General features: G+C 43.5%; 1 protein-coding gene across 5 annotated transcripts in view; it reads right to left on the bottom strand.

Moving 5' to 3' along the window:
* Zdhhc20 (zDHHC palmitoyltransferase 20) overlaps positions 1-20,478 on the bottom strand; it is a 60,121-nt gene extending 39,643 nt beyond the window's left edge. The window contains exons 1-4 of one of the 5 annotated variants that reach the window (XR_015739447.1): positions 20,218-20,478; positions 8,356-8,382; positions 6,572-6,598; positions 1,621-1,724 (exon numbers count right to left, since the gene is read on the bottom strand). Coding sequence is in view for 4 of the 5 variants with exons in the window: in XM_087912127.1 (XP_087768253.1) it covers positions 1,621-1,724; positions 6,572-6,598; positions 8,356-8,382; positions 20,218-20,335 (276 nt within the window). In the remaining variant the exon portion in view is untranslated. Of the gene's footprint in view, positions 1-1,620; positions 1,725-6,571; positions 6,599-8,355; positions 8,383-19,864; positions 19,883-20,217 lie in introns of those variants that run through there. The other 4 variants (XM_087912127.1, XM_087912126.1, XM_087912128.1 and 1 more) reach the window with 4 other exon arrangements.
* Positions 20,479-22,587: the final 2,109 nt, after the last annotated feature.

The raw sequence follows: 22,587 nt of genomic DNA on the forward strand, positions 1-22,587 counted from the left end.
TTGCTGGGATAATGGCTAACATATGTACTCAGTTTCTGTGAAGTAACGTTTTGTTTGTTTTGAGGCACAGTCTCTTTACTAAGTAGCTCAGGCTGTCCTGGAATCTGCTGTGTAGAACTACGCTGGCTTCAAACTCAAGAGATCTGCCTCTGCCTCCCGGAGCTGGGATTAAAGAGTAACCAGATGTACTAACTAGTTTTATGCCAACTTGACACAAGCTAGAGTTATCTGAAAGCCGGGAAACTCAAAAAAATGTGTCCATAAGATCTGGCTGCAGGGGATTTTCTTAATCAGTGAGTGAAGGAGCAGGGCCTAGCCCACTGTGGGTGGTGCTATCCCCAGGCTGGAGATCCTGGGTTCTTTAAGAAAGTCACAAGGAGCAATCCAGTAAGCAGCACCCCTCCATGATTTCTGCTTCTGTCTCTAAGTTCCTGCCCTGTGTGAGTTCCTGTCCTGACTGCCTTCTATGAACACTGATGTGGAAGTGTCAGCCAAATCAACCCCTTCCTCCCTAACTTGCTTTGGTCATGGTGTTTCATCACAGCAACAGTAACCCTGACTAAGACATCTGGCCTAGTCTGTGTGACATCTTACCAAGTGTACACCTGGGACTTTTATTTTCTGTATACAGACTGTCTATAGAATACTAAATGGAAGTTGGTATTTTAAATTAAATGGTCTATAATTTTTAACCAACTCTGAAAAGTTAACATGAAGGAAAACAATTATATGACTTCTATCATTTAATATCTGAATATTCATCCTGGAACAGGAATAGCTTAAAAACTGGAAAACGTCAGTCCTCATATGCATCCCACAGAGACAGACACAATTTTCTGAGAAGAAAACCGAAACTCAGAAATTAATGTGTAGAAACAAACAAACAAAAACCTCAAACAGTCTTAACTCTGTGCATGTGCAGTATGTCTGTGCACGTGCGGGGTGTGTGTGTGTGTGTGTGTGTGTGTGGACATGCTATTTGCTTGTTTGGGGGACAGGGTCTCACAGTGTCCAAGGCTGGCTTTGAATTTGCAATCTTCCCACTGAAAGCTACATTAACAGGAGTGTACCACCACCAGGCCCAGCCTAGAGAGGCAGCTTGATCACCATGCTACACTAAATTTCAGCGAGGAAGAATTCATCTGTGTCAAGGTAAGAGAGACTCAAGTCACAAAACCTTCTGCACTTAAAATGTTTAAAATATAATTTTCCAATTGCATCTTCCAAGCAGAGAAATGCAGTCACAGCAAGATGAACCCTGAATAGTGGTTTTCCATAGTGACAGGTGACTTAGATACAGCACAACTGTCCATGCCTGAGAAAATATGACGGAGGAGTTTCTAAAACCCAGGCCCGCTGACCTAACTCAATTCTGACTCTGAACTTCTTACTCCAGTGTTAAGAAAATTCAGCATGCCATTCAAGAGTTGGGACAACTAAACATTTACTGTGCTGTCAGTAAACTGTGCTGAGAACAAGTCACACTACCCAGGAATTTTACAGATGAAAACAGATAAATGTATCATGCAGGGTTTTAACACAGGTAACACAGGGAATACCATTCCATAATCTGTTAAAGCATTTGACAAGCATTTAACAATTTACCAACATAAAATTTACCTCTTTGGAGGGGCTAGCAGGAGATGTGAATATTGTCATCCAATAGGACCATACAAACATAACAAAGAACAGATGGAAAGCCACAAGGTAAACAACGGTCTTTCCTGGTAAATAAGAACAAATAATATTTTATTGAGTCTGGGTGAAAAGAAGAAAATACATTAGAACAGTATGGTCACAAGACCTGATTTAATAAAAACTTTTATTTAAATATCAAATATATAAACTCCTTTATCTTTATGCTACAATAGTAAGAGATATAAAGAAATATGCTATCCTTGTTATTTCGAGGTGTAAAGTTATAAAATAAGCTTATAAACCTAACTTTATGAATAAAGGCTACATTTGGTGAGAATTAATTACATTCAGTTTTTGAGGCTCTAAGTTAAAAAAAAACACCTTTGAAAATTTTTGCTCACCAAGTTTGGTTTCCTTCCTTCCTTTCTCTTTTGAGATGGTGCCTCCCTACATAGTCCTGGCACTCACCATGTAGACCAGGTTGGCCTCGAACTCATTGAGATTCACCTGCCTCTACCTTCTGAGTGCTTGGGTTAAAAGTGTGTGCCACCATTCCCAACTGGGTTTGAATTTTTTGTTTAGAGGGTGGCTCTGTGTAATAGCCCTGGATGTCCTGGAATTTGCTTTGGATACTAGGGTGGCCTTGAGCTCACCAAGTTCCTAGTGCATTTGCCTCGAATGCTAGGATTAAAGGCTAGATAGAACTTTTGAAGAGAGTTTTTGACAGGCTGGCCTTGAACTTATGGCCTGGATTCACTCCTGCCTCTGCTTCTCCCGCCAGGCTGCCTAGAGAGAACTGGTGCGGACAATGCGCACACAGCTGCTGCTCGCTGTAATTGAGTTTTCCTTAAATGTTAATTCTTAGTGACTTAAAAATTACTTAAAAGGATCCATCACTATAAACATTACACCAAGAAGAACTGGAAACAGAAAGCAAAAAAGTTTTACTAAACAATAATGAATAAATTTGAATAACTCAATTCCTGTCTGGGTTAGAATTTTCTAAAATTTATTCTCTTGCTCACCATAGGGTAACATAAAAAGTTAGCCACTGTGAACTCCTAAGTTTTCCAAGTACATTAGTGTCACAGTTGACATCTGGGATTCCAGCTACCACTCACTGGTGTAATATTAAGCCTTTTGTTGTGCTCTGTAGTTTTTCTATCTGAAATGAATAAGGTTAGATTTTATAAGAAGCAAGAACCAATGGCCAGAGCTGAACCCTGTATGTGCTTTTGGTGTGAAATTTTACACAAACACACTCTGAAGATAAATTTGAACTCAATTCATCTTTAAAGTTAGACTATAAAGTTCTCTCCACTCTGAACTTACTTTTCCTCACAACTGTGCAGACTTCGATAAAACACTTGTTTCTATAAAGTCAGATGCTTAAGAATGATAAATTAATAAATGCAAACCACCATGTGTCTTAACCAAACTAGGGAACTTTCTAGTCACAGTTGACTTTAGCTACTCAATTTTCATTTCTTCCTACGGAAAGCCTCTTAGCATATGACATTGGCTTTCTCTCTACCCTTTAGGCATGTAAACACAGAGGATCAGAGAATTTTAATGTCACTTGTAAGAAGCCTTAATGCCAGAATTGAAAGCATAACTGCTTGATAAAAACTAAAGTTCTTCACTTCTGTCACCAAAAATTGTGTTTTCCTCCACTTTTTTAGTCAGCATTTAACTAGTCAGTTTACTTCAGTGCCAGAGTCTGAATTCAAAATTAAACCCTGGTCACGACTTCCTCCTATAGTAAAGTACTCTTTCTTTTCATTTCCACTAATATTGCTGTCCACTGTAAACATTCTGGCTCCTCAGCAAGCTGCATTTCTCTACGTTGTCTGTTCCCTTCAGGTCAAATCTTGTAGTCTATTGAGTGGACTCAAAAAATATTGAGGTGCTGGGCAGTGGTGGTACACAACTCTAATCTCAGCACTCAGGAGGCAGAGGCAGGTGGATCTCTGTGAGTTCGAGGCCAGCCTGGTCTACAGAGCAAGTTCTAGGACAGGCTCAAAAGCTACAGAGTAACTGTCTCAAACAAACAAACAACCCCCCTCCCAAGAAAACAAACTGAGTCATTGATTTTTCCTTTGGGAACCCATTTGGGGGCTTACTCCCTTCTCTGACCCCAGCTCTAAGGCCACGCCCTGACTCTGAAGTGGCATTTCTTCAGTATGCCCTACATTCATTTCCTGTCCGTCAATCAAGCTAGCAGTCTTCACTCACACCAGTGGTTCTCAACTTGTGGACCAGGATCCCTTTGACAAACCTCTACCTCCAAAACTATTTACATTACTATTCGTAACAGTAGCAAAATAGCAGTTATGAAGTAGCAACAAAATAATTTTATAGTTGAGGGGTCACCAATACATGAGGAGCAACATTAAAGGGTCACAGCATTTAAGACGGATGTTAGCACACAAGTACTTTAAACTTGATTACTTATAACCAAGATTAGCATAAACAGATGCTTCAACTTTTAACATTTACTATTCCTTTAGGAAATTTCTACTCTCCATATACACAAAATGGTTTGCTTTAAAACACATTTCAGTTAAATAAAATTAACCTCTTAACACAATACTTGGGATATAAATAACAGACAATAATAATAAAAAATACTGCTCTTACCTAAATTCAAATTCATGTGATGTGCTATTTTTTTCTTGAGGGGCTGGAGGGCTGAGGACCACTTAAGAGTCGTGTGCGTGTGTGCGTGCGTGCATGCGTGCGTGCGTGCGTGTGTGTGTGTGTGTGTGTGTGTGTTAGCTGCCCTTCAATTCTCTCTCCCCTTTCCCCCCTTCTCCCAAGACAGGGTTTCTCTGTTCAGCCCTAGCTGTCCTGGAACTTGTTCTGTAGACCAGGCTAGCCTAAAACTCAGAGATCACCTGCTTCTGCCTCCCAAGTGCTGGGATAAAAGGGACACGCTACCACTGCCTGGCAACAGTGGGTTGCCTAAACTTATAGACCAGGCTGGCCTGTGCTGTGGAATGATCTTTCCAAACTCTGTGAAAATGTGTTGCTCTCACTGGTTGATAATAAAAGCTAAATCGGCTATAAGCCAGGCAGAATAAAGTTAGGTGGGAAAGTCAAACAGATATACAGAGAGAGAAGGGTGGAGTCAAGAGAAACTCAGGTGCCCAATAATCAAGATGCATGGTCACACGGCAATATACAGATGAACAGAAATGGGTTAATTTAAATATAGGAGCTAGTCAGTAATAAACATGAACTATAGGCCAACTATTTTGTAATTAATATTAAGCATCTGAGTGATTATTTAAAAGCAACTACAGGACGGGGCAGGACAAAGACGACTCCGCTTATAGGTCTGGAACTCATAATGCTCTTGGTCTTAGCCTCCCAAGTGCTGGTTATGTTCCAACATACCCAGATTCCATGACTGTTAAGAGGAAACCTTCGAGTCACATTTATGAAAGTGGGCTGGTAAGAAGGCTCAGCAGGTAAAGGCACTCGCCACACTGAGTGTGGCCCACACAGTGGAAGGAGAGAACCAACTCCCCAAAGTTGTCCTCCTCTGAGTGTGTGTACACATGCACACATACCCAATGTGAAAAAATATATAAAGTAAAAATATTTGTAAACAAATTAAAGCTCTAAGAAAAATCTAAATCTATAAATCAAAATCTATATTCAAAAATCACCTGTAACTCAATGTATCATAAAACTTCAAGACAGCCTTTAACAAGTGGGAAAAAGAGGAAAACATTTTAAGACGTGGTTTAAAAAAATTGGAACACATACTAGTACAAGTGAGAACTTTGAAAAAAATGTCAAGGCTGAACAGATGGTATATGCCTATAACACCAATATTTGGAGGCTGAGCATGTTATATATCTGTGACGTCACCATTTGAGGGCAAAGGCAGGTGAATCTGAAGTTAAGGATACAAAGTAAGTCCTGGAAAGCCTAAACTACATCAAAGACCCTGCCCTCAAAATACACAAAACAAAATCTTCAGATATTCCCCTCATTTGTGTCTACACTTTCAACACACATAAAATAATTCTGCATTGAAGAAAAAGACAGGACTTCCAAGACTAAATCCGTTTCTTCTGTTACTGAAAAGCATACTTAAGGGCAATTTTAATCAGACATGATTATCTCCAGTAATAAGAAAAAATATTAAGCAAGGAGTGGTAGCACACGCCTTCAATACCAGCACCTGGGAAGCACAGGCAGGCAGTTCTCTGTGAGTCTGCGGCCAGCCTCGTCTATAAAGTAAGTTACAGGACAGAAAGGGCTACACAGAGAAAACTTGTCTTGAAAAACCAAAAATATAATTAAATATTAATAGTGTTAATTGTTTAATTGTTTCAGAATCCTATGGGTTTCTGTCTGTTAAAATCTAATTTTATTTTTGAAACTTTACTTCAATGGCACTACTAAAGCTTTCTTCAATTCTGGTGAAATGCGCAGAAAAGATCTTTTCCCCTAGGCACTGTTTGTTTATCATTATAAATTCATTTATCCCCTTGACCTAATAATACAAATTTAAAATGTGATTTGATTAAATATCTGTGAGTAATAATGTACTATTTTAAACAAACACACGAACAATTGAACCATCCCTAGGATGTAGGCATTGTGAAAGCAGACCTCCCCCCAGCCCAGTGAAGACTGCTACCAGAACTGGAACAGACAGAGCTCCGAGGAACACACCAAGCAGAAATGCATGAATGTATACAAAGTAGTGCTAGGAGCCTGACAAAACATTGCCATGTTAGTCATTTAAGAAACTGCGTGCCTGGGAAGAAACCCAGAAGTACTCTCTCCTTCTAACTACTTAAAAGTTAAAGGTACCCTTTCTTTAAGGAAAACAAAACCCCATGTAGTCACACCATTAGGTAAAAGTACACGGTTACAAATGACTCTACTTAAAGTGAGACGAGGAGAGCCTTACCGTTTTCTCCTTTCCCAGAAACAGTAACTGGAAGAAAAAAATAGGAGTAAATATACACGAATTTTATTTCATTTTCATAGAACTTGAAAAACATTCTATCATTAACAATACAACTAGGTCACATTTTTAAAGCTCTTTAAACTTCAGGTATTGACAGAGCCCTTTACCGCCCTCCTCAACCCCACAGCAAGAAAAGGACTGTCCTTCAGAGTACAGTACACGCTCAGCTGGCACAGCACTGGCCGCAGAAACACAAGGGCGCGTGCTGATCCCCAGCACCCGTGTGCGGGAGGCGAGCACTTGGAATCCTAGTTCTGTGCACGAGTTACAGGCAGACCCCTGGATGGCCAGCCAACTTCACCTCCTCATTCATTCGGGACGGACATAAGAGAACAACACAGCTGGATGAGGCTGGATGAAAGGAGACACAATGCAAATCAAGGTGCCTAGTTCCTAAGGGAAGATGTCAGATGGGCCTCTGGCCTATGCACACATTCATATTTCCTTTTAACTGAAGCATGATAGCCATCATATTTGGGGAAAGACTGTAATAATTCAAGTATACATGTAAAGATATCAAGTTAGGGTAGCTGACAGAGAAAAGGTACTCCATCTTTTTCCATTTTGTAGTATTTTTAAAAAAGTTTTTATTAGCCGGGCATAGGGGTGCACACCTTTAATCCCAGAATTCAGGAAGCAAAGCCAGGCAGATCTCTGAGTTTGAGGCCCGCCTGGTCTATAAACTAAGTTACACGACAGCCAGAGCTATACAGAGAAACTGTCTTGAAAAAAATAAAAATAAAATAAAATAAATAGCTGTGAACTATTTAACTGTTAATTGTTTTAGAAGCCTCTGTGTTTTATGTTAAAAATTTAATTTTATTTTTGAAATTTTACTTCAATGGTACTACTAAAGTTTTTTTAATTCCAGTGAAATTCTTAGATCCCTTCCCCTAGGCACTGTTTGTTGATCATTATTAACTCATTTACTCCTTTTACCTAATAATACAAACAAAGTCTGGTGGTTTGATTAAATATCTGTGTAATAACATACTATTCTAAACAAATACACGAACAATGGAACCATTCCTAGGATTCAGATGATGTGGGATGTCCTTCCCTATATGTGTTGCTTTTATTAGTTGTACAATAAAACTGTTTCGGCCAATGGCTTAGCAGAGTAAAGTGAGGCAGGAAATCCAAACACAATATAGAACACAAAGCGCACGCAAGTGCATGAGCAGAGTGGAAGGAGACACCATGTAGCCTCTGAAGAAATAACATGCGGCACTGGTAAGCCAGTCTTGTGGCGATAACAGATTAATAGAAATGGGTTAACGTAAGAGCCAGCTAAGAATATGCCTGAGCCATTAGTCGAACATTAATGCAGTTAACATAGTTTCTGTGTGATTATTCAGTATGGGTGGCTGGGAAACAAAAGCGCAGTCTCTGCATATTTTTAGATATTATGAAAGCAGACTTCCCCCCAGCCCAGTGAAGACTGCTACCAGAACTGGAACAGACAGAGCTCCGAGGAACACACCAAGCAGAAATGCATGAATGTATACAAAGTAGTGCTAGGAGCCTGACAAAACATTGCCATGTTAGTCATTTAAGAAACTGCGTGCCTGGGAAGAAACCCAGAAGTACTCTCTCCTTCTAACTACTTAAAAGTTAAAGGCACCCTTTCTTTAAGGAAAACAAAACCCCATGTAGTCACACCATTAGGTAAAAGTACACGATTACAAATGACTCTACTTAAAGTGAGACGAGGAGAGCCTTACCGTTTTCTCCTTTCCCAGAAACAGTAACTGGAAGAAAAAAATAGGAGTAAATATACACGAATTTTATTTCATTTTCATAGAACTTGAAAAACATTCTATCATTAACAATACAACTACGTCACATTTTTAGAGCTCTTTAAACTTCAGGTGTTGACAGAGCCCTTTACCGCTCTCCTCAACCCCACAGCAAGAAAAGGACTGTCCTTCAGAGTACAGTACACGCTCAGCTGGCACAGCACTGGCCGCGGAAACACAAGGGCGCGTGCTGATCCCCAGCACCCGTGTGCGGGAGGCGAGCACTTGGAATCCTAGTTCTGTGCACGAGTTACAGGCAGACCCCTGGATGGCCAGCCAACTTCACCTCATCATCCATTCGGGACGGACATAAGAGAACACAGCTGGACGAGGCTGGATGAAAGGAGATACAATGCAAATCAAGGTGCCTAGTTCCTGAGGGAAGATGTCAGATGGGCCTCTGGCCTATGCACACATTCATATTTCCTTTTAACTGAAGCATGATAGCCATCATATTTAGGGAAAGACTGTAATAATTCATGTATACATGTAAAGATATCAAGTTAGGGTAGCTGACAGAGAAAAGGTACTCCATCTTTTTCCATTTTGTAGTATTTTTAAAAAAGTTTTTATTAGCTGGGCATAGGGGTGCACACCTTTAATCCCAGAACTCAGGAAGCAGAGACAGGCAGATCTCTGAGTTTGAGGCAAGCCTGGTCTACAAAGTGAGTCCCAGAACAACCAGGGCTACACAAAGAAACACTGTCTCGGGGAGAAAAAAATAAGTTTTTATTTTTATTTTATGTATATGGGGTTTGGTCTGAACATTGGATTCACTGCTTTGTTCCTGGTCCCATGGGGGCCAGCAGAGGGAGTCAGATCCCCTAGAACTGGAGTTACAGATGTAAGCTGCCCTATGGATCCTGGGAAATGAACCCAGGTTCTCTGCAAGAGCAAGGCTGCAGAGTCATGGCTTCAGGCCCCATCTTCTCTGACCCTTCGAGTACCCTAAAAGCAGTCCCTCTACAGTGCCTGAAAAGATGGGAATTACGGCCCATTCTTTCTGGACGATCCAAAACCATGTTGGACAAGACTATTTCCAACACTGCTCCAGACCCTCCCATCTCTTTCCTTACCTTCCTCAAATCCCACACTAAGGCACCTGCCGTATCAGTTTAACACTCTCTACAGCAAAGGCGATGGCTGACTACTCCTCGGCACGTGCCTCCAGGGCAGCCAGCACTACAGACCTGCGTATTCGAGTCATCTGTCTGGCTCATGCTTTTGGTCTGTTACAGAACACAATGTCACCAATACTATGTTCCTTCCGAACCATCCCTCAGAGCTATGTGGACACTCCTGCCTCTCTAAAGCTTCCTGAGCCCCCACTTCCAGAACAAACACCACCCTCTCCTGTCACTACTCCTCTCTCTCACATCCGTTCTCATTCTCGCTCTTCCTCGTCTCCAGCATCACACATTATTCTATATTTAAGACTCAAAGAATTACATATGTATGTATGTGTATGTATGTATCAGCAGGACTTAACCAAAACCAAATCTGAACTAAAATCTCTAGATAAACTGGAACCACATGGACACTTTCTTAACAAACCAAAAATAAATTTATTCATCCACCAGCATCATAACACTAAAGAAATCGTGCAATTAACATCAGGTTTAAGAAATGTTTTTGTTCATTACTTTTCTTTTTTAAATACACTTCACAGAAGCATAAGGTTTCTCAACCCATCTTAGATTGTTAGGTAAGGCCTGAATATTTCAGCCCCCTGGCCCCATCATCTCCCTGAGCACACATTAAAAATATGTTCTGTACAATAAAAATTACAATTGTATAATTTAAACAATTTTAAAGATAATGCTATGACCTGAATGAAAATTCCTGAGAAGTACAATACCTGCCACACTAATTAAAGAATAAACATTTAAAACTGAGGGCTGGTGGAGACTCCAAGGTGATAGGCTGCCAAGCCTGAGGACCTGAGTTCAACCACTCAACTGCGGCCAACATGCGCAAAGAGACAACCTCCTCTACCATACTGTCCTCTGACCTCGGCACATTTGCCATGGTGCACACACACAATAAGCAAATGTGAAAAAGAAATTATTGTTGTTGTTTCAAGATAGGGTTTCTCTGTGTAGCCCTGGCGTCCCGGAACTCGCTCAGTAGACCAGGCCGGCCTCGACCTCACTGAGATCTCTTTGCCTCTGCCTCGAGGGTACTGGGATTAAAGGTATATGTTACCACTGCCCAGAAAACAAACAAACAAACAAACAAACTTTTTTATAGATTAAAAAAAAGGTTGAAGATTCTCTTTATGATGGTGCAGCAAAGCCTTAGCCGAGTCAATGCTGCCCTCTTGTCAAGTGGCCTGTGATAGCTGGAAAACAGCAAACACAGGAAGAGAGCACGACCTTCACAGCATCAGCGTAAAAACTCTGAACCGCATCCTTACAACAAGAATCTTGTCTGCATGGGTGTGCATGCAAATACACTGGTCAAGACCCATGACACACGAATCTTGACACGAAGAAACTAGGGGAATGGAATGTTGACTGTACACAGTTAGCTGAAGCTGTGTGTCATAGACTACAGTAAAGAATCTCAGGCCAAGGGAGTCATCAAAGAGTACCACAGATGCAAAAAACGAACAAAAAGGGCCAGAGTCGCCCTAGCTTTCCTTCTCTGGTGTCACTAAGTGTGGTTAGGAACTCACATCTACTCATCTTCAAAGACAGTGCAGTTCTGGCAGGCTGCACGGGTCTGACCAAGGCAAACCGGTGTCCCCCTGGAGTCCTGGAGACGATCGGGCTCAATACTGAAACTGGGTCTGCTTCTAGGCAATCAGCACTTTGTTGCTGGGACATCTGGTTTCATGAGAAGAATGGTGAGCACATGGTCCAAATTAATGCTATTTGGCAGTCCAACTGGCCCTGACAGTAACGAACCCTGTTGTAAAGCCAAAAGTCTTAGAAGTTCCAGTAGTGCCCAGGCTCACTTCTGAAAACTCATCAGGAGGATCAGTGTAAACCTTTGTTACTGTTTATTAACGGTGGAATTTAAATGTTTCCAGAACTGCGGAGCCACAGAGAGGGAAGGCAAAAGCAAAAATATTTGCTGATTATAAGAAAGAATCCAAGCCAGGTGTGGCGGTGCACGCCACCTGTCACTCAGAAACAGAGGCGGGCCAGCCAAGACTACAGAGAGACTGCGTCTCAAAGACATCATATAGGAAAAGGAAGTTCAGGTGTTTTACACACGTGCTCTCTCCATTCTGCCAGCTATATGTATCTGTCACCAGAGCCGGAATTTAACAACTTAGTCTCACTTCCTGACAGCCCTCACTTAGCCTTAGAGGAAAACATCTAATGTTCTTATCGGTGTGTAGTTGTACATCTACAGCCAGCCCAGCTACTTGAAGCTTATTTGCCAGCAAACTGGCTTCACTGTAGACACCCTCTAAGGGTCTCACTCTGAAGACCATGGCCTGGAAGTCACAGAGATCCACCTGCCTCTGCCTCCTGAGTGCTGGGGTTAAAAGCATGTGCCATTACACCCAGCAAAGATGATGGTGGAGGCAGAGGAAGGTGTATTTCTGTGAGTTTGGGGGGAGGGGGGAAGATGGTGACTTTTCAAGGGCAGGAGACTTATGAAATATTTAGACACTCTAGCAATCACTACACAGTAGCACCCATCTATTTTTTTAAGCACTGCTGTTTCCCATCATGTGGGTGTTCTGTTTTACAATCAGACTTCATGAGTGGACATCTGGGTTGCTTCCAATTTTGTGTTATTAAAACAATCAATAAATAACCCTGTGAATGTGCTATTTACTTGTGGAAGCTTATGTTCAGTGTGGAATCCTCACAGCAGGATTACGGAACTAAAAGTACATGTCTGTTGTATTTTTAGCTTTTCCCAAAAACCTTTTAAGGATTTTGTATTCCTTTAAGCAATGCATGCACACCTGGGGTCTTTTTAGTCTAAGTGTTTTCAAACTCTTGGTGCTTCAGGGTATTTTTATAGTCTGCACTTGTAAATGAGCATGAACATCTTATGTTTATAAGCCATTTTCATTTTATCCTGTGAACTATTTATGCCTATCCATTTCCGTTTTTGTCTATCAGATCTGGCAATTCTAAGCTACAGTACGAGGGGCTTTCATTGGTGTCTCCTTAGAGATTATCCATTTATCCTTTCTTCTAGTGCTTGAATATTTTTATTTTTTTTAAAAAAATCAGATTAGGTCCACTTTGAAACAGCTAATTCCAATACCAGGAAAATTACCAACCTTAAAAAACTATGGTGGCAGAAATAAGGATTAAAAGTGAGGGTGGATGCAGAAACGGGGATGGGACTCCTATTGGCCAAATCTGAGACAATTTAAGCCACAAGATAAACTCATAAAATGGGATTCAGAACTGCATGTTCATGGTAACAAACGTATCAACTAAACAGGGAGGCTGGACCAACAGGCTGTCACAGTGGGTAAAGGCACTTGTGACCCAAAATGGCAGAACTGACTCCATCGAGTCATCCTCTGTCCTGTGCGCACACACACGTGCACGCGCGCACACACACACACAAGAAATATATAGGAAGGGAGGTTATTCCTGCCTATAGAATTCTAGATAGTAAATGTAGATAAAATGGTGGCATTAGGAAAAAAAATCACCATTTGGTAACTACTGTTTTTTACAAGTAAGACTCTTCAAAGTAGCTGGGTGGTGGTGACCCATGCCGTAAATCCCAGCACTCAGAAGTCAGAGGCAGATCTCAATGAATTCGAGGCCAGTCTGGTCTTCAGAAGGAGTTATAGGACAGCCAGGGCTGTTACACAGAGAAACTGTCTCAAAAAAACAAAAACAAGCAAACAAAAACAAAGCAAAAGAATCTTCAAGGATGCTATATAGAAGCGCAGGGCAGGACCAGGGACAGACGAGTCAGAGTTCCAGTGATCCACACGAGATAAGATACCTACCTGTCTTAGGCTGAGTTCTGTGGAATCTAATGTTGTGCTAGCTACTTTTATTTTATTTTATTATTATTTTCCAATTTGACACAGGCTAGACTAACACAAGAAGAGGGAACCACAGCTGGAAACTGCCCGTGTAAGGTTGGCCTGCAGGACGTCTGCAGGACGTTTTCGTAAGCTGTGACTGGTGTACAGCAGAGCTAGGCAGTGGGCGATCCTCCTTGGCCTCTGCTTCGCTCCTACCTCAGGAGTTCCGGCTCTGACTACTTTCTATGATGGACAGTGATGGGGATGTGTAAGCCAAATAAACCCTTTCCTCCCCAGGATGTTTTTGGTCATGGTGTTTATTTTCATTACAGCAATAGAAACCTTGACTCAGCATAAGGCTGAGACAGAGCCTAAAGCGTGGCCTGTTGTCCAGAAGAAACTGACAAAAAGGGGAAGCGAAGCAGAACAGAGCCGAGGGGGCCCTGTGAAGGGAGCACAGGCTTTGCAGCAACAAGGCAATGAGCTCTGCAGGGAGCAGCCCAGCCCCACCTCTCTCAGGCGCTGCCAGCAGACTGCACCAGAAAGGGTGTGACCTTGGGTGAGGCAAATCACACAGAAAGAGCCGGGCTGCTGCCTCCTGACCACACGTGCGGGCCACAGCTGAGCAGCAAGTCCTTCCTCGAAATCCCTGCGCTGAAACTAGAGATAAATCCAAACTGAAGGACATCCTACCAGGCCTGTGTTTTTAAAAATGTCATAGTTCGATGCATAAAGACTGAGGAACACTTCAGATTAAAGCACCAAAGAGGAACTGCTGTGAAGGATGAGCCCTATTGCAGTGCTGTGGATCAAACCAAAGTGCCTTGCACATGCTCACAACTGACTTTGTTCTATGAGATGGGGACTCAGTATGTAGTAGACTACTTAGCTCACAACTCAAACTGCTCTTGAAACCACTGCATAAAAGCTGGCCTTGAACTCACAACCCTGTCTCTGTCTGAGTGCTGAGATTGCAGACCTGGGCTACCACAACAGTCTCTAATGTGTAACCTTGACTGGACAGTGGGGCAGGAGGAGGAAGATGGAAGTTACCAAGTGTGCAGAAAAGGGCCTCAAGGGGAGGGAATCACATTATGCAAATTAAGCTAACACAGAAAGACAAATGTTTTCTGTCATTTAAGGTTCAAACGTGACAGTAGAAATAAACTGTCTAGGGGGCAAAGGAGAATAATGAGAAATGTGAGAACAGGGATGTCAGGAGGATCATAAAAGAAAGTAAGTTCAAACTATATATGTGCAAAATCTTGGAAAAATCTTAATCTTTACAGTAAGCAGGCACAGCATCCACAGCTTACTCTCAAACAACCAGGAGACTGAGACCACAAGACCCAGGGAGGGAGGAATAACAACACACAGGAAGAAATCTGGGGGAGACCAGGTCTCAGCCCAGTGAAAGTATTTGCAAAGCAGGCCCCAGCATCTCAGAAGACAAGACAGACTGCAGTGAAGGTAAACACCTAACAAGGAAAACGAGGTTTGATCCATGTGTAATCAATCCTGAACAGAGAGGCATGGGACTTTCTCTTACCAGACACTTAAGTGGTTGTCCCAACTTTTCCTCCAGGATTTGAGGTGCTACCTTCATTGTATTCTAGAACTGCCTATTTCCAAATATGGCATTCTGTTCTACTGCCAATATATCTGCCCATTCACTAGAATATGTAATTTTTAAAAACGTACCATTTGGGAGCAGCTTTAGATGCTTAACAAAACTAGGAGAAAGCCAAGTTGTCATGTGCCCCTAACTGCCAACTAATTACAGATAACTGGTTTTAAATCTGGTAAAGATCAGGGGGTGGGTGGTGCACAACTTACATCGCGCTGTTCAGGAGGTAGAGGCAGGTAGATCTCTGTGAGCTGAAGGCCAGCCTGGTCTACATAGTGAGCTTCAGGCTAGCCAGGTTACACAGTAAAACCCTGTATTTGCCTTTCTTGAAGCCGTGTTAAGAATAGAAGAAACTCCCTAGGTAGAAATGGAATTTCTGGCCTAGGTGGAGACCTAACATTCAAGCTTGGTCGGTTCAGTTACTGGCTAAAGGAAAGACAGCCCCACTCACTTAGAGTCATGCTAAAGAGACAGACGAAACTAGGTCTTCAGATTCTGGATTGTGCTTTGCCAGAGCCCCTGCCTAATTTACGGGCGGCAGGCATGTAGTAGGGTCCTTAAGTCTGCCACTTTTCCTGAAGTAGTCAGTTTTCTCAACTCTTCAGAGAAGTAGGACCTTTCTTCTTTCTACATTTCCTAAGCATGCTTTCCTTAAATTTGGGTTCTTGACTCAACATTTTGGGGTTCCTGACCCTTAGTGTCATGTTGTCTGCCCTCCATTTGCCTCCTCCAGGCAACTGTTGAGGTTTACAGCTTGCCTGCCCTGTAATTTCTCTTTGAAACATAATAAATTTTGTCATGTGCTTTTACTTGAATTCTTAAATTCTTTTATTAAGGAAACTACGAACCCCAGCTGGGCAGTGGTGGAGCACTCCTTTAATCCCAGCCCTTGGGAGGCAGAGGCAGGCAGATCTCTGTGAATTCGAGGCCATCCTGGTCTACAAGAGCTAGTTCCAGGTCAGGCTCCAAAGCTACAGAGAAACCCTGTCTTGAAAAACCAAAAAAGAAAAGAAAACGTCAGGACAGTAAACCATGGGAACAGCTAAATTCACTGAACAAGGTGAAGAGTACTGGAGATTGTGAAGCAGACACTCAACAATCCTGATTTTGGCTTTAATCCTTAATTTTGTATTCAATCTAGCTACCTGGGGACGGCAAAGAATAATGTGAAGGGGAAGAGATGAGAGGCTCCTGCACATCTTTGATCTCCGCACCAATGAGGTAGAGGCAGGTGGATCTCTTGTGAATTCGAAGCCAGACTAGTCTATATAGACTTGCAGGCTAGCCAGAGCTACATAGTGAGAGTCTGTCTTTAAAAAAAAAAAGCCATTGAGTATGTGTACGTGATATTAAGTATGGTCATTGTCTTAGGTAGGGTTACTATTGCTATGGTAAAACACCATGACCAAAAGAAGTAGGGGAGGAAAGGGTTTATTTGGCTCACACTTTCACATCATAGTCCATCACTGAAGGAAGTCAGGATAGGAACTCGAACAGGGTAGAAGCCTGGAAAAATGAGCTCACACAGATCACGGAGGGGTGCTGCTTACTGGCTTGCTCCACACGGCTTGCTCAGCCTGCTTTATTATAGAACCCAGGACCACCAGCACAGGGATGGCACCACCCATAAGGGCTGAGCCCTCCCCCAGCCATCACTGAGAACATCCAGCCGACAGTGGCAGTGCACAGATTCCATCTCAGCACTTTCAAGGCAGAGGCGGGCAGATCTCTGTGAGTTCCAGGACAGCCAGGAGTATTACACAGAGAAACCAAAAAGAAAAGAAAACTCCCTACAGACTTACATCTAGTATGATCTTACAGAGGCATCTCAACTGAGGCTCCCTCCTCTCAGGTGACTTTAGGTTGTGTCAAACTGATATAAAACCACCCAGCACAATAATAACAAGGATTTTTAGATACTTACAGGAAATATATCAGTCATCTTTTGAAAAAACAAAATACAGACTGAGCACAGGGACAAAACCCTACAATCCTAGCACTTAGGAGGAAGCAAGAGGGCTGCAGTGCGTTTGAGCCCCCCAGGACTACAAAGTCAGGCCTTTGTATCAAAATGAATCAATAGAAACCTGTCCTGGAATCATGGCTCTCACTGCAGTGTTTCAGAGTGGGGGCTCTATTCCCAGAACACCCGTGTCTGTGGGAGTAGGAGGTGTTGACCATCTCCAAGCTGCACGTGAGGATGATGGAAGGGCTCCTTCTCTTAGGCAGCACATATAATCCCGACACTACCAGCACCTTAGCATCAAAACCGGTAGGCTCTGGGTTTGGACAACAAATCGTGTTGTCTAAATTAGTATTCTCAAATATCAGCTTGGGGAAAGAAAAAAAAAAAGGAGAACAAAGGGGAACTCCAATCTAAAACTAAAACTTAGTATTATCCCCGGTCTTCTCCACACATTACTCCGAAAGCCAGGCGCTTGCGTGAATCACTGCAGTCAACTGTGCTCTAAGTAATGCCCTTCCACAGGGCTCAGTCTCACTTCCTTCATCTGCAGACACACCTACGTTTTGAGATACAGCAAGAAAAGAGAGTAAAGGAAGTGCTCCCTCTAGTCAGTCATTTCCCTTTATTTTAAAGAGCAGACATGGGGCAAGGGGCTTACAGCCAAGCCTGAAGATCTGAGTTCAACCACCCCCAACCCACAGGGTAGAGACTGAGAACCAGCTCCTAAAAGTCAGATTAGGGACAGACAAAACAGACACAGACACACACACACACACACACACAATTTAAAAATAAAGGGATGACAAAATAAAAACATAACTGGACTTTTTGTTTCACTGTGGGTATTTTTGAACAAAAACTATTTTCAAGTTAAGCTGTGCAATCTGAACCTGACTCGCATTTTCAGTGCCCCTTCAGTAAGTCTAGCTCATGCCGGTGCTGGGTGGTGGTGGTGGTGGTGGCGGCGGCGGCGGCGGCGGCAGGAGTACATGACTTTGATCCCAGTGGAGGCAAGCGAATATCTAGTCAGGCCTACAGAGCAAGTTCCAGGACAGCCAGGACGTCACAGAAACGCGGAGACACAATCCCAGCCACCTCCAATCCCCCACCCACCCCATCCCACCCCCATCTCAAAAAACAAAACATTTCAATCTAGTCAATTCTAATTGACTCAACAATTTTAGCAAACATTTTGGTATTTTAAAAAGATGAATCAAAATCATTACATTCAACAAATTTACTACTCGGAAAGGTATGCCATAATGTATTCTGAGCGTAGCTCCGGAGGTAACTAAAAAATGAGGCTCAGCAGGTAAGACAACTGACACGCAGGCCTGATAACCTGAGATCAATCTCAAAAACCTGCGTAAAGGTGGAAGGAGAAAACTGACCCCACAAAGTTGGCCTCTGACCTCCACAAATGAGCCTTAGCCTATGTGCATCCTTGTGCGTCACTTTTGTTGTTTTGAGACAGGATCTCTCTACATAGCTCTCTCTGTCTGTCGTGGAACTCACTATGTTCACCAGGCTGGCCTCGATCTCACCAAGGTATGTCTGTGTGTGTCGCCTTAGTGCTGAGGTTAAAGTCCCAGCTGTTTTATTCTAAGACAGGGCTTCACTATGTAGCTCAGGCTAGCAGCGCACACTCTTTCCCCTAAATCAATGTTCTCAGGTGCAGTCATTTTCTTAAGGGTGTTGCCACTTAAAAACCCGGTGGTGGTAGAGCACTCCTTCAGCTGGATCTCTGTGAGTTCGAGGGCAGCCTGTCCACAGAGTGAGTTCCAGGATAGGCAAGGTGGTTACACAAAGAAACCCTGTCTCAAAAAACTAAAGATAAATAAATGTCTTTCTATGTACAAAAGCCTAGCTTTTCTTTTTTTCCCCTTAAGATTTACTTATTTATTATGTATACCGTGTTCTGCCTCCACGTATGCCTGCAGTGCAGGCCAGAAGAAGGCACCAGAACGCATTATAGATGGTTGTAAGCCACCAAGTGGTTGCTGGGAATTGAACTCATGACTTTAGAAAGAGCAGCCAGAGCTCTTAACCTCAGAGCCACCTCTCCAACCCTGAGCTTTAAACAAGTACTTGGTTCGGAGCTAAGCAAATCCAGAGCCACAACTGAGGTCTAGAGTCTGCCATCTTTGTTTTTTTTTTTTTTTTCATTCTTGTATTTAACCCATATGCTTCCCCCAAAGAACGGCTGCCTTGTAGATAACTGGGCTGTCAGAAAATTAAAACCGCATCGCTTTTGGGAAACCAAGGGACTGTTTTCCTTGGATTTTCATTTGATAAAGCTGGTATGAGATAAGCACATAAAAGGGCCAGTCGGTATAAAATATATATATTCAATTATTCAATATCACAGACAGTAATGGCCTCCGGTGTTTTGACGACAAAGAATTTCGTCCCACGTTCAAGGTAACCTATCTGAACCAATAGGTCAAGTCCTTTCAGTAAAATGTGATGTTATTCCTTTATTCCAGGAAATCAGATAAGAACTACGTGGTAAAAATTAAAAAGGGAAACCAGCGAAAGTAAAAATAAAGCGAAGCCCTAAAATTAAAGGTATAAAAAATTCAAACCATCAAAATAAACAGCCAAGAAAAGCTCATCGTGCTATGCACCTCTCGTTCAATTCTTTGCGCCTCAAAACATCTTGTATAAATTCAGCACTGACATTCGAAATGATCTTTTAAAAGGGTCCAATACAGCCCAAAAGAGAGGATGGCATTCCTTGTCTCCTTACACTGCAGACCTTGGAGACACACCTCCCTCGCCAGGCCGGAGGCCGCGCTTCTTCTCGCGCAGTTAGAGATAAACAATCTGGGAGGAAGAAGATTTCTTTGTTGTTTGTTGTTTTTAAAGCCAAACTGACCTCAGAAGCTATCTACGAAGGGCGATTTTCTCCAGTTCCAAAGGAAAGGCCTTTGTGATCATTCCGTCACAGAAGGGTTGAAGCCCCAAGGCGACCGCAGCCACCCGGAAGCACCGGACGTGGGCGGCGCGCAGGCCCGAACTCGGGACCCCAAGAGCAGCGAGCCGTGGGCCGGAACCCTCGGCCAGGGAGCCCACCCGGCGGGGCAGCGCGGGCCGGAACGCTCGACCAGGGAGACCACCCGCGGGGCAGCGCGGGCCGAAACCACGTCCAGCCCGTGGGCCAACAACCAGCGCCGCAGCCCCGGCCTGCCCACCGCGGCCCGGCCCGTCGCCCGCGCCTCCCGTACTCACACACGCACAGCTCCACCACGTACGCGTAGTAGGACCAGACGACCACGAAGGTGATGAAGAGCACCGGAACCCAGCCCACCACGCGTTGGCAGCAGCGCCAGAGTGTCCAGGGCGCCATGTTCCTCCGGTGACCCCCTGGGCCCGATTCCCACGATTCTGCAGGGCTCCAAGACCCCTGTCGTTCTTCCGCCAGCTCCCCCTCCCCCGAGGTACGGTAGCCACGAGCAAAGGCGTAAGGCGACGCCGCAACTCCGCCCCTCGGGGCGGCCCGGCTGGGCCCGCCCCAGCCCCGCATCCGCCGCCCCGCCCCTAGCCCGGGCGCCGGGCTCTCCCCGTAGGGGGTGGGGCTTCCCGGCCGAAGGAGGCGGGGCCTGAGGCTGGGCGGGGCTTCTTCTCAGGCCCGCCCACGGGATTTGGGGAGGGGTTGGGTGGAAAAGAGGGGAGAGTGCTGAGGGTGTAAGAGGTCACCCAGGACCCGGTGGTGAGAGAGAAAGGGAAGCACATGGGGAGAGGAATGAATCCTTAGCCGCCCTGGGGACTTCAGAGCTCAGACAAGTTGGGTTTCTTGTTATATAAGACCATCCAGTGTGCAAGCCAAAAGGATATCATACACATTAAAATAAAAGACTTCATGATTCTGATGTGTCTCCAGTGAAGAATCCCTGAGATAATTTGATCCTCATTCCATCCTTCACCCCCATGTTTTTTTGAACTGGTAGGTGCCTGTTATTTAAGGTGAAGGCCATGTACAGCCGGTTATTTTGATTTGGAGCCCACATTTAAGGTTACATTGTGAAAGCAGAATATATAAATATTCCTTTCCCGGCACTGAATTTTCAAAAGTTTATTTACTGCTGGAGATCGCTAAGCAATGACTGTAATCTTAGTACTCTAGAAGCCATGCTGGGAAGCATCATAATGCACCATCATTAGAAATAATTCCAGACAACAAAAGTAGTAATTCATTTCTTTGCTTTGTATATGGATGCTCACAGTGTGTGTGTATAGCGGGTCTGAGGACATTTTACTGGAGCGAGTTCTCCTTCACGTGGGTACTGGAACCACACTCGAGTCAGGTTTCCCACCCTGCATCTCACTGACCCCAGACTGCATGCTTTGTTTTATTTTTTTTATTTTTTTGAGGTTTCTTTATTTATTTGGCACTGGGCATGAAGACACGCGCTTTTAATCCCAGTGCACTCCGGAGGAAGAGGCAGGTGGATCTCTGTGAATTTGAGGCCAGCCAGAGCTACAGAGTGTGACCCTGTCTCAATAAATACATTTCTTTTCTTTTAGCGTATGAGTATTTTACCTGCAGGCTTGTCTGTGCACTACTTGGGTGCCTGGTTCTGAGGAGACCGGAATAGGGCATCAGAATCCTAGAACTGGAGTTACAGATGATTAAGAACCTCTAAGTGGGTGCTGGGAACTGAACCCTGGTCTTCTGCAAGACCAGGAAGAACTTCTCGCCAGCTCCAGACAGCATTCTTAATGCCACTGCCATGGCAATTTGGGTTTTAGATAACGTGAGATTTTAGTTAGCTACTCTTCACTAAAGTCTCCAGGAAGACGGCAGCTGCTTTTATAGTATAATAAAGATTTAGTAAATTGAGTACTAATATTTAACCACCACACAGTACTGTTTAAAGTGAGAAAATGTGTGAAATGACCTGGCCTCAATTTTCAGACTGCATATTAGTGACAAAGTCGACACAAGGTCAACTAGGGTGCTAAGGTGGGTTAGATTCAGCCAGAAAGGTGCTTCAGCATCGTGCTTATGGGGAAAACATGGGATCAGGAGGCTAGGGGGATAGCCCAGTGGGAAACCACCTCAAGTACGGGTGTAGCACTAGGTTCAGTCAGCAGTGAGGTGTGTGTGGGGGGGTGGCTATGATAAAATTAGGATTGACAGAAAAACTTATATTAAAACTGCTGTCTCGTGAGCCTGGCATAGAGATGTCCCCTTTAATCCCAGCACTGGGGAGGCAGAGGCAGGCGGATCTCTATGAGTTCTAGATCAGCCTGGTCTACAGAGTGAGTTCCATGACAGCCAAGGCTACACGGAGAAACCCTGCTTCAAAAAAAAAAAAAAAACAAAAAAAACAAACAAAAATGCTGTCTGAGGGCTAATATTGGATGTAGTAAGTGAAGCCCCCTTTTCTCCTGCCATCTCTCTATAAAACTGTGCTAAAAACACAACTTCTCTGTAAAACAAAATATTTCTTTGTTGTGTCATTCACTGGGCCCTGCACAGCTCTAGAGATTGGCCAAATTGGGGTGTCTTAGTCAGGGTTTCTATTGCTGTGAAGAGACACCATGACCACAGCAACTCTTATAATGGAAAACATTTAATTGAGGTGGCTGGCTTAC

This window comes from Myodes glareolus, chromosome 12 (genome assembly GCF_982192425.1).
Source record: "Myodes glareolus chromosome 12, mMyoGla1.1, whole genome shotgun sequence".
In the NCBI taxonomy this organism is placed as follows: domain Eukaryota; kingdom Metazoa; phylum Chordata; class Mammalia; order Rodentia; family Cricetidae; genus Myodes; species Myodes glareolus.